The 13678-nt window shown below is 34.2% G+C and overlaps 1 protein-coding gene across 2 annotated transcripts; it reads right to left on the reverse strand.

Moving 5' to 3' along the window:
• Positions 1-908: 908 nt before the first annotated feature.
• Positions 909-7441, reverse strand: LOC105339381 (integral membrane protein GPR180). Of its 2 annotated transcripts, XM_066068071.1 has the most exons (10): positions 7132-7441; positions 6286-6420; positions 5127-5345; positions 4667-4847; positions 4240-4289; positions 3825-3976; positions 3314-3505; positions 2819-2896; positions 2059-2222; positions 909-1925 (listed from the first exon to the last, which is right to left on the reverse strand). In XM_066068071.1, exons 1-9 carry the CDS (start codon positions 7295-7297, stop codon positions 2067-2069), a joined length of 1329 nt encoding a protein of 442 aa, XP_065924143.1. In that variant the 5' UTR covers positions 7298-7441; the 3' UTR covers positions 909-1925; positions 2059-2066. The 2 variants fall into 2 exon arrangements, with proteins under 2 accessions (XP_065924143.1, XP_011443208.3); XM_011444906.4 differs by having other exon boundaries at positions 909-2222; positions 7132-7440.
• Positions 7442-13678: the final 6237 nt, after the last annotated feature.

Here is a 13678-nt window from a genome sequence, read left to right on the forward strand (position 1 = left end):
GTTTGGTCTATGAGTCGTAAGAATAGAATGAAATATATGTAAGCTACTCATTTATTGGAGAAATATTGGAGTTGTGGTATATGCTCTTTGTTATAAACTTATAGGATGTGAGAAAAGATGGATTTGAACCTAGTCCACCAGATTCTTTAGTCAGGTGCTCTTTTAACTTGGCTACATATATTTGGCTCTAACAATCAAAACCAGTCTAATGATCACACAATTAATGTATGAACCCTCTTGTGAAGTGAATCGCTATTGAATTCATTCCATTATCTAATTGGTTATTGGACTACTGACACACATGTACCAGTCTGTAGGAAATATCCTCCACTGAAGTACGTTTCATCAACAAAGAGACCCAGTTGAGAAATAAGGGGGATGTGCCGCCATCTTGTACATTTGAGGATGAGAATGTAAACATTTCTTGAACTGGCTTGTTTCTGCCCGACACTGGCCAAAATATATAAAAGCAATAAATATGGAGTCTTGCGTGTCATTTTGTCAATCTGAAATATGTGAAGGGGGTTCATTGGTGTCCTCTCTACAACCATTTGTTGAGAAAAATGTCTAACCTTCCTTATTTAAGCTATAATTTATATAATATGTATACTATTTATAAAGTTAAGTTTATTTCTTTTGGCAACATTTTTGGGCAGAAACAAGCCAGTTCAAGATATGTTTACCTTCTTATCCTCAAATGTACAACGAAAATGTTGACTTTAAATGAATCTAAATTTGAGGCTCTTATGTCACCAGTACATCTGATACATACCAATATTTATATTATTTTCTCAATACAAAATAAAGAGAAATGCCTCTTTTACTTTTTAACAGTAAGAAAATTGGCCAACTTTGATACTCTGAAGCAATGTATTACAAAAAAAACCAATAAAAACAACAACCCATAATGATATTTATCGAATGATTTCTTTAATTGTACAACCATACAGTAACAATTTAAGACATGATTTCATACAATATCTCATGAAGGAAACTTCAACAATGTGTTAATCATACAACCCAGGTCTCCAATGCCTGTACAATTACAGACACACAAGCTCTGATTCAATCATACCATCACAGAAAAACAAAGTATATTTATGTACCAGACATACAACTCCAGTCGCCCTCTGTCATCACATCGTACACCAATGGTTATACCACACTACACCACATATACTATAGTTATAAAACTGTGGCTGCAGTATAAAGAACTCAGTTTAATTAGGCAATTTTTACTTAGTTTGAAAAAACAACCAGATTCATTAAATACAGTTTAAAGGCATGGTCATCTGGGGGCTTGGTAGCTGACTTTTTTTCAGCAGCAAGTCATTTCTTTCAATAAAAATTACTGCTACCCATAGAATGAATCTATATGCAACATTCATACCCCATTCTCCAATGATATGATAATATATATACAACAAAACATGAATACTTTGAAACACATAACAACTTATGACTTTTGTAAAATGTTTTGTTCAAAAGTGAAAAATGTTAAATTGGTATGGACATGTGTTGAAATAGGCAAATGTTTGGCTTTGAAAATGAGCTTTAAATTCTTTTTGTAAGAATATTTAATGCTCTGATGAATGACTAGTTTTCAATGATAAATTGAACAATCTAAAGAACATGAGATATACATGTAAAAATAGAATCTTGCAAAAAAAAAAAATCAAGTTTTTTGGTGACAGGGTGTGTTGAATAAAAAAAATGCAAGCACACATTTTTTGTGGCAATATCTCCAGATCTTGGGGAGAATCAAACAAATACTTCCACTCTCTGTTTTGACAAAATATTGAAGATTACTTTGACAATTAACAAAGCACCAAGCATAAACCAGTAGAAAAAATAGAAAGTCTATTGTGCCTGCAAAAAAAAATCTACTGTCACCCAGAGCCTTGCACCAAACCATGGGTACCAGTCTAAAACAAAATAAATACAAACATACAGCATTACAAAAATAGAGACGTAAAATTCTCATTTACCATTAGATAATAATAAAAAACTTGAAACCAAGAATACAGGGTATGTCCTAAAGTTTGGCAAATGTGTGACCTTAAAGGTCAAGAGTACAGTTTATGTCCTAAGGTTCGGTCCATTCTGAGGGGTAGAGTGCTGGAGAGAGCCGACACTTCCCAGTAAAGGCTACGGGAGAAGAAGAGTTTGTACAACATGGCCACCGCGCAGCATTGACACAGCACCACACCCATTGTAATCAACTGGAAGATAGGCAAGGAAACTTTGTAAGAATTATGCAAAAACAGTTTGTACACTGTTGTATATCACAACTAATTGTAATCAGCTGGAAGATAGGCACAAAAATACTTAGAGACAACAGAGTACTGTAAACGTATTATATTTGCAAAAACAGTTTGTATATAACACACAACTGTAATCAGCTGCAATACAGGCAAAAAAAATACTTAATGACAACAGAGTACTGTAAACGTATTATATTTAGTAGAAATTGATTTTCTAAACAAGTCAAAGTGGATTTAAAATAATGCATGTCTGAATGTACTTATTTATCATAATTATATGCATAAGTATGTCAATTAGTTATGTACATGTACTTGATTTAGCGGAAGCCACTAGAATTTACACAGCCAAATGTAATACATTATTCACAGCATACAATGTAAGAAGTGATTTCAGCATTTACATAAATGTTTACAGCTACTAGTTTCTGTTGTGTCAATAATTATTATCATTGAATAATAAATATTCATTTATCTATGGCTTTCAGCATGTCATTCATCTACTAAGTAAACTTTAAACAAGACAACTGTTGTCCTATATGCATACCTGTACATACCTTATAACGTAGATATTCATAGAATATCCAGGATATCACAACAAGCAAAGGATAGCACAGAAACCACAGCATGCAGCTCTGGAAGAGAAAACAAACGGCTGCTTAATAAATTCTTCTATTCAAACGATAAAAATTTGGCAAGAGTTACTTCCCTTCAGTTGCAATGTTGGAAGTCATTATTATCAACTTCTTCAACTATTCAACCTATTATTCAACCTGACATTTTAGCTACTAACTGCAGAAACATTGTTTTTCTAAAGAATACAATTGATAATATTCAGATTTTTAACCCAGTCGTTGATCAACCAACAAGAAAAACACCTCTTAAATACATATAACGGATAGATTGTGTACAGAAGACCTAATATTCATAAGGAAATGCTGCCATCAAAAGGTTACATAATGAAAAAAAAAACCTTTCACAGAAGATCTACATTTATTATATATATATAAGTTTACTGCCATACAAACGGTAGATGGAATAAAAGAACAAACCTTGGTAAATGATTTATAGAACTCCCGCCGTAGAGCACTGCGTTCTGATGACACGATGACGTTCAGGTTCCAGGCGAACAGAGCCGCCAGAAGGATCCTGAGCACCACCAGAGCCACGCCCGCGAAGCTGCGGTGAGCGTGGTACATGCGGTGGTCACTGTCCTGAATCTGTTCCCACACAAACAGCACCGCCTGAAACCACAGATATCACATACATGTACACCACCTAATATTACAGAATAACATTCACGCTATATGAAATCAGAAGATATAACATACAATGTCTGATATCACAAGCCATTGGTTCAGCAAATGAAACAACAAATTTAAATATCAAGTACAATGTCTGATGTTACAAATTACATGTATGTCTAAAATAAAAAAATATCACATACACTGTATTAGGTAAACAATTACCATTAAAGAAAAAGGGCCTTAATTACATTATGGCTATACGAAGATCACTATGTGAAACTTAATTCTTTTGGTTATGAATAGATTTGCCACTCACCTGCAGGATCCCCAGCGTGCCAACCACTTTAGCGGCGGGTTTGCGACTGACCATCTGTAGATGAGCAAAGCGATACGACGTACCCAGCGTCCAACCCAGACTTAGACTGAGCAGCATGTATAGCATGGCAAACTGAGACAGAACGTCAAAGACTGGAACAGAATGTGTAATAAATGTACAGCATGGCAAACTGAGACAGAACGTCAAAGACTGGAACAGAATGTGTAATAAATGTACAGCATGGCAAACTGAGACAGAACGTCAAAAACTGGAACAGAATGTGCAATAAATGTACATAATAGCAAAACAAAAGGGAACATCAAACATGAATTCATTTACATTAAACAATTAAGATACTTGTTATTGTATATTTGTGGTGGAAAATGTATCATTTCATACTGATATTGTAACTTACATTCAGCAAAGAACTCAATGGCGGACGATCCCATTCCATCTTTGGAATACCTCAAAATACCAAAAAAAAGAATTATACAGAGTAGGACTTCTTCCACATGATGAGCAAAGGACACATCATGTAGCAGTAGTTTTCATTCACCCCATTGTTTCAATGCCCACAAAGGTTAATGTACTTGAAATTTTGGAAAACAGTTTCCCAGAAACTGTGAATGTTGACCAAGATAAATGACTCGGTATTACTGCTTAGATAACAGTTTTGACAGAATAGGAAATCTGGTTTGAGGAAATAAATTTTTACAACCAAGCCAGCATTAACCAGTTTTACCAAATACAAAAGACTGCTTCACAGCGATAAATATTTTAAATTATGACAATGAGGCTCTCACAAATAAATGTATATTATATAGGTACACAGTGTTGGTTACCTGGCCAGGTGAATCATCATGATGAAGGTACCTGTGGCCTGTAGACAGGTAGAAATGGTCAGCAACACGATCACCAGCTGCATGGGGCCGCCCTTACTCAGGGTCTCGTGGAGGCGGGGCGCAAATATACAGCCAAGTACGAAGTACGCTAAGGTTAACAGCTGGTAGAACCGAAGGAGACCTGTTATAAAATGTTAGAAAGGTTAACAGAGCATAAAAATGTAGAAAACCTGTAAAATGATGGACAGAAATAAAGGTACACATAGATCCATGTGTATATCTGTGTGTGTTCACTGATGCAACAAAGAAACTGTTAGATTTGTTGATCTGTCTTTGTTACTTGGATCTAGTCACCTGAAGAGAGTCTTATTTTAAAAACATCTCTGAATTCTGTTGACATAAGTATCAACATGTTTTTTTAACCAAATCAGTTTAGAAATAAACTGACATAAGAATCTACCTGTCTCGTCATCTCCGAAGTGTTCCGTCGGATTTCCCAGACTGTCTGGATTTAGGAGTTGGATTGTGTACTGGATTTCCTGGGTCTCTGTACTCCCCTCCCCCTCTCCCTGGGAGTCCGGACCCAGACAGGTGGACTGGTCCACATACAAGACATGGTACAGGTGAGGGGTCGGCTGAGCATTCACACTCACATTTCCTGTTGTATTCTTCAGCTCATCTAAACAATAACTCAACATTTGATACATGTTTCATACAGTTCACATCTGTAATATAGGAAATATTTTTACATCTGTCATTTTTCACATACAGCTGCTGTACTATTAGTTTTCAATAAACTTGTTTTTAACAAAGTACATTAATTGTGCATAAATTTCGATAAAGGAAGTTACATTGGTTGTAAGTTGTTTTTTTTTTAGAATTAATGATACATTCCGAGCTCCTATTAAAAAACATTGTTTTTGAAGATAAAAATCATTACCAAAGAATCCTAATTAACTTGAGGAATTAATATTTGCCTAAAATCATGAGAAGCACCCCTCTTTGATTTTAAAATCTTGCTTTTATTTTTTTGTGAGTTACGAAATAGGATAAAAGTTCCACATTTGCGATTTTATATTATCGCCCTTTGATACAAACCACCAGATTCACAGAATTAAGGAGTCTAGAGAATACATACGTGCATACTAAAAATCATCATATTTTAAGTACATTTGTATACAATTGTGCTTTGTTAAATCTTTTTTGTATTTTATTACTTACAGAAAATCTAAAATAAAATTTATGTAGGATACATATTTTTCATTTTTTTATGTATAGTCTTCAGGTGAATAATAATTTGTATATGAACACATTCAATTCTCGCAAGGTACCAGTTCTTGCCACCAAGTAATTTCATGTGAGTAGTTACATATGTAATAGTATGATCATGATGATGTTTCAATGCACTGGCAAGAAATACTACTTGGTGAGAATTGGTTCTAGGCCAAAAGCATTGGTTTTAGGCCAGTTCCTTTATTCTATATTGGGACTGGAGCCTTTCAACAACCCCTGAATTAGATAACCAGAAGCCCTGTTTTATGATTATGCATAACAATAACATGTGAAAACCCCACAACCTCCTCTAGCAAAGACATGTAAGGAGAGTAATCAACCCTTACAAGTGAAGGAGGCTCTGCTGAGTTTTTCCTGACAATCCTCCTCCTCTAGATCCTCCAAGTCTGCCTTTGTAAATAGAAGCAGCTGAGGGGTTCCACCCGTCTCTCCCTCCAAGGTATAATTGATCAAGGCATTTCCTGAAATGGATATTAATGAAGAATTTACTGGAATCTGTTGGAAACTGGGCCCTAGCTAAATTCTTCTTTCCATCACTCAAAGAGATTTAAAGAATGAAGTTACATTCATACTCTGTCCAAAGATATTCTTGATTCACATTTTGCTGAAGTACTCGATATTTATTAATACCTCAGGGTTCAAATGATTTTTTTTCAAAAGTGTGTAAAATTTCAAAGATTTCTCCATTGGGAATCCCCCACTAGCCTGTCGGGTTTTCAGTTTTCAATAAACGGATTTTGTATAACAACAGACCCGGATGATAGCGTTGAAAAATTGTACGAGGTATTCCAAGTGACTTCCGAATAGTGAAAAGATGTCAACATTACCCATTATAAATCTCCGTTCCTGTGCATTTTCCTGAGCGATAATGTGTGAGTGAAATTAACTGTGCTGCATAAATGCCTTAGGACAGAGTTTATAATATAATCTTTTGTCAGTGAATTATCAGATATTCTTTTATCATTAAAACTGGATTACTCATCCAAACAATACAATATATATCCATCTATAGGACAGCAAAACTATGTAAAATATACCGGTTGATATTTTTAATATTTAATCTTAGAGATTGATAAAAGATTACTATATGTAATGATAATCTCTCTCTCTCTCTTTGTATGTCTGTCTGTCTGTCTCTCTCTCTCTCTGCGAACTGCAGCTGCTCTGCTTACCATGAAAACAAAATGTTGTCACATACTGCCCCCAATCACTACGAGATACTTTCGATGAAAATGTTCCCGATACTGTTTTAGCGTGGCATTTGAATACTTGGAGTAAAAGAACAGAAAAACAAAACAAAGCTCTCATTTTGTTTCCCGGGGAACATTTTTGTATCATCTCATCTTGTGACGTTTTCTATCGGTCGTTCTGTTTTCCAGCTGCGAAGACCGGCGTCTGCCTCCAACGTGGACAGTTTGAACTACGGTTGTCGTAAAATGTTGTCGTTACTATATCGACTAAATTTAACACAGCTTTTTGTGAAATTTACCAAGAAGGAGAACAGCCGATATACTAAATTGTGAAAAGCAAGTAAAATGGGCACATATTTGATAATTTTGTTGCAACATAAAATATATTTTGATTACAGCCTGAGGGTATGGGTAAAAGTAGTTATATGCAGACCGAATTGTGTTTCCTTTGTGTAATTTAGGTACTGAAAGTACTTAAAGCTTGACTCATTGATGTGCATATTGTCCTAACACTTATCAAAATACGCTATGCTTTAATATTTTTCTCCTTTGAATAAATGATAAGAATAATTCATATATTTTTAAAGCCATTATTTAACGCAGTTGAGAAAATCTCAACCATTAACGGATGTTTAATTTGAACATATTTAAACCAGGTAAATCACGTGATCGTAAACACAGGCGTGATAAAATTAATTAATACTGGCAGGGCTGATTTTAAAGAAAACTTTTTTTTTTCAGTCGAAGACTCTCACATTTTTTCAATAAAGAAATGCACGAAGCCCTTGAAATGTACCCATGCTATCCCCCAATCAAAGTACTGAAGTACTGACGGGAGTTGATTTTATTGAATATTTTTTTTGGCTAAAATCAACGGTATCATATGTTATTTTGCTTGGCAAGTAGCTCCTTAGCTGTATATGAATAATATATCAAAATATAAAAGTATGTCATTTACATACAGTTTCAGGTCATTCAGGTCTTTATAGTATTTTCACTTCCGGTTTGCCGGAGTAACTGCATAGGAGAGTTAATTAAAATCAACTTCCAAAAATGAAGGATAATTTCACCCACAATGCAATGCGACTTTCCATAAAGGGGAAATTCTGATCTGAACAAATCATCTGAACCTTCAGATTAGATTTATTTACAAATCATTTAAAAGAACTTCAAAAAAGAAATTCTAGCATATGGAAGCCTTCAAGGTAATGTCATATTGAAAAGTTTCAATTTGATGATTTTCATTGCTAGTTGATAGCAAGTAAATGTTCATGATTTTGAAATGATTTTTGAAATGAGATATATTTTTAACTGTCATTAACAACTTTCCAAGCAACCAGTCTCAAATAAGAATAAAAAAGACAAACAAGACTTCACTGAATGCATGCGATTTATAGAACCTTTACATTCCAAAAAAATATTATATACATAAAACACAATTCTAATTTATATTCACATATACAAATCGATTGATTATAACAACTACACGTTTAACTGTTGAAGAACTAAATATATATTCTGTTAAGAGTTGCTCTGTGCAGTTTATGGTATGGATTTTGTCTTATTGACTGCTGATAAGACTGTAACGCCCCGTGAAGGTCCCCACAACGTGCTGACAGATCCCCAGTATGTGCCATGCGATGTCTCTGTATTCTAAGGGTGCATATGTCCCGTTATCACAGAGAAGCAGTGTCTGTAGGTCTGTCAGTGACTGTAGACACTGGGATCTGTTTCCTAGTCTGTGATTAGATAGCACATTTAACATGTGAAACGAGACAAGTAGCGGAATCTGCAGATCCAGAATGCTTCCTTGACACATAGTGTGTTCTAAATCGAATTCAGATAGGTAGGAGATCGGAAGGAACAAATCATTTACCCAGGTTTTCTTCATTCTTTCGCCCAAAGGATACTTACCAATGTTTTTTATATACAGTTGCTTGTCTTTGTCACGATCATCAAACAAGACAAAGGGCTGTGAGAATCTCTGCTTAAATATTTTTATTAAATCTTGAACTTTGTTTTATCGACCTGTGTTGTAGAAATAAACACACAAACAGAGTACTTGGGACAAGGGTCCTACCCTAGAGGACAATCGTAACATGTTTTTAGCCATTCTGTCTGTTTTGTACCATGCTTTATTTCTGTTGTTTGTGGAGCTACTTGCCAGTATAAAACCCGTCTGAGAAAGAATGTCTGATATCGCATATTGTAATGCTAAGGATTGGACCTGAGTGAGTGATAGATACCGTTTTCAGTGTTAGATAACACTGCTCTTGTGACTTCAAGATACTGAGTTGCAAGTAATTGAGCTTTAATAGATACATCCATATTAGCGAGTGGCAAAACATGCCCTTCCGTGAAAGGAAATGAAAAATCCGGATTACACAAAGCTGGTACTAGGATGGAATTGAGAATTGGACTTTGCATCAGACAAGTCACACCCATCTCATAGTAACTTATAAACTGGGATAGCAAAACTTCACGCAAAGAACCAAACACTTTGTTTTTAAACATGTTGTTTTCTGGGATGAAAAAGTTTGGACAGTAAGCATCAAGAACACCCTTACACAAACGTTTAAAACACACCCAGAAACAAGTCAGTAAATTTGAAGGACACCAAAATGCGTCGTCCGGATTGTTCTGAATCTCCCAGAACAAAATGGTCTTCATAAAATAGGAACATATTAACGATTCCTGTGTCTCTGAACTCAAAACCTCTTTTAAAAATATTTTCAACATTCCATAACAAAGAAATTGAGTATGATTGAATGAATAAACGAGTTTTTGTTCTGCTAGAGAAAACGAAAGTCTCCATTCCAGTTCACTCTCATCATCAATTAGTTTACTTCCAATGGGCATAACGTGACATCCATTGAATAGTATTTCCCTAAGTAAGGTCTGGATTGGCCATTGCTTCAGCTGACATCTAGCGATCAAAGGTTGGGCTGTTTGAGGCCAATATTCACTAGCTACTAGTATACATAAACTATAGTCCATCTCATGGCCTCCCCAATAAAAATTGGAACAAGGTCCATGCAGTCGCAATTTTTCGGTAAAAACTCCAGAATTTGTTAAAGTATGGTGCATAATGTTCCTGAATTTTGTACTTGATATGTAGTAGTTATTCATATGCATGACTACGGGACATTTAATTATTGCTGGAGTCAAAAGCTTTAATTTTACAAAACCCAGAGGAGTAATGAAGTGTTCCATGAGCATTGTACATGGATAAAAATCAACAGAATTTGAAACATCACAGATAATATTATATCTTTTATATAGCAAAACATTATATATCTTGATCTGAGGACTTCAACCTAAATCCTTCTCTGCGGCTACCACTATGCATGCATATTATCCCCTTATTTACTCCTATTGAATTCCGTATTATCTCTTCCATATCCATCAACTCCCTCCTGATGATCACTTCCGTTCGTGTTCCTATATGAGAACACAGACCCCCGTACAGGATACTTCTGATACTCGTGGACAATCATATGCATCCATCTTGTCTATAAACATGAACAGAATGAATACAGAGTATTTATCAACGATACAATTGTTATTCAGAATTATCAAAAAGAAACACTGAAGTCATGTTAACAACAAGTTAAAACTGCTTGGTCCGATTTATTTGTTATTACAGTATCAACATTTTTCATACAAACCATTTATCTTAGAAATTATGGACTTTCTCCTATTTACACCAGCAGTCTCCTTTCAAAGTTAGAAATATTCAAAGTAAATAAAAATAATTTCTTTTTGGGCAAACGAAAAAACAAACCAAAATGCATCACGGGAATGTTTAGAAAAAGAAACCGTTTGGTTTCGTCCCCAGAATGATTGAGGTCATTCAACCCGCATGCTATGCATCGATTTTAAACTTCAGAAATATTAGCGAACAACGTACACATATTTATTTGTAATTTGTCTGATCATTTCGACCTTTATTTAAAAGCGACGACAAACTCGTAATACAACCATACCCGTCTCCTCGTCAGGGGTGAAATTTAACATGAAGCGAAATAACGCGGTACCCTTTTATGTCAGCAAATTTTGTACGTATTTTTCTTCATTGAATGTTTACTTAATTGACTGGGAAACTACTGCAATGTCTATTATTATACATATACTCATCTTCGCTAGCCAAGGGTGAAAAGAGTAGCAGAGTGGATCGTCACCCTTGGCTAGCGAAGATGACATATACTTAGCATAACCATCGTTTAATTTGATATAAAATCGGACCATGAGCAGCTTAAATGTGTAATCACGAAATCATTTCGGTATAGGATTTACTAGATAATATAACCTTTTATTCAAGTAAAATGTTTTGGAAACGATATCGGTCAACATTCAAAAAACATATAATACAGATGTGAATCAATAGCTGTGTCCACCGGGCCTAAATCAAATATGGTTCGTACCATATAGGATTATATTTGCATTTCCATTGTTCTTTCCCACTGTAAGCCCATACGGAGGAGCTGCAATTATTTCTCTATAATCGCAATTGCTCTGTCAGTATACTATGACGTCATAAAGGTGTAACGTTATATATATTATGTTATAGATTTAAACCACTATACGATATGTGTTTTTCTCCAACTCCATTAAAATTGACGTTTTTACATGTAATATTAAAACATGTTTTTGATAACATTTTAAAGGAATTACTGTTATAACATATCATTGATTCTGTTAACAAATCTATGTGAATTAAAAAGATACATTACAGTCTGAATGTTTACTCTTGATGTAATAACTAAGCAAGGTCTATGCTAATACAGGGTATTTGCGAGTGGTAAAATGCAAATATAAGTAATAAACAACGATTATTTAGTGAACATGGCGTTATGAATAGCAACTGCTCTGCTGGCATATTTTCCATGATACGCTAGCGCGCATCATGGAATATGCCAACAGAGCAATTGCTATTCATAACGCCATGTTCACTAAATAACGTTGTTTATTTCTTAAATGATACGTTTGATACTCTATAAATGCAAAATTTATTTACATAGGAAAAATAATTTTATGGATATTTTCTTAGACTATTGAATCTAATATGTTTTACGGTGCGACCGTTGGGGCGAGCGCAGCAGGTGATCAAAATTGTATTATGATAAATCAACAAAAATAAAAGTAGAGACGAAAGTAAATGAATTTGAATGCAAAATAAAATAAATATACCTATTTTTCCAGTAAATTTTCATTATGCATGTCATAATTCATAAGATTTTTTATTTATTTATATACCAATCTGATTAAAATCAGATCTTTGTAACGCTCCGAAATTCTGATAGTCGCTGAACAAAGTGTAGCGACATCAGAATTTGTCGGAGTGGATCAAAGATCTGATTTTAATCAGATTGTTTATATACTGGTCGCACGCCAATATAGAATTTATCTCAGATAAAATGTTGTTGAATAATAAAGATTCTTGGACGTTCGTTGATACCTAAATAAAACTATAAGTTGACAATGATGCAAGGTATGTATAATTCTTGCTGCGCTCGCCATAACTGTAGCACCGTAAAACAAATTAGGCATCCTCTATGCAATGATTTGTGAAGATTTTATTTTAATACGATACTATTTAAAGAGGTTCGATCCTCTGATTTTGGGTAGCCATTTTGTGTCACCTCTAGTCTGGAAATTCTGTGTCATATATGAATTCTACTTGTAAATTCCTTTTTTACAATGCCATATAAACTCTATTGAATAAAATAGTGAAGAAAAAATTCCATATTTAGAGAGTGTGGTAGTAAGGGACTATATTTTGTGGCGGAAGGTTTTTAAGAAGAAAATGAACATTTTTCAGAACTCAGTTGCTTTAGAGTACCGTAATTTTAGCTTTCTTATTTTCCGTGCAGACCAAATTTTCAGATAGTTTATGCATTGGGATATCTTTGTATTGTTTCAAAAAACATATTTCAACAATATTTCAATATTTCTATCGACATATATTGGCATGTTTAAGTGATATTTCATAAAAGTGAAGAAAAAATCAACTCCAATTTTCACCTAAAATTAGCTTATTTCATGCCATATCTCAAAATTTACATTATAGACCCATACTTTTGGTTTTATTTTCTGAATATTTAAGTTTCTTTTGACAAGTCTGTTATAATTTGAGAAAAAGTTTGAGACTTTTAAATTATTTGATTGCATGTTGAATCGTTTATGAATAAAAATAGTATTTTTTTTTTTCAGTGCAAAAAGGTCAAAATATCAATAAGGTAAGGAAATTGCAAACTCTTTCGTTATGACAATTTTAATTTTATTCATTCTAAATAATCTGAATTTGTATTTGATACCATGGTTCATTTCAATAAAAGTTATAGAGGGAAAAGCGATTTATGTGCAATTTGCACTTTCAGTGCAGAAAGGTCATATTAAATACACCGTAGCACCAAAAGGAGCATATAGACCCAACATTTTTTTGAATTTTGGTTAAGATATGTGTTGCGTGGACAACGATAATATCGTTTGATTCCAGGAATTGCTTTAGATCAGAAATACTCTGTGT

Source organism: Magallana gigas, chromosome 8 (assembly GCF_963853765.1).
Source record: "Magallana gigas chromosome 8, xbMagGiga1.1, whole genome shotgun sequence".
In the NCBI taxonomy this organism is placed as follows: domain Eukaryota; kingdom Metazoa; phylum Mollusca; class Bivalvia; order Ostreida; family Ostreidae; genus Magallana; species Magallana gigas.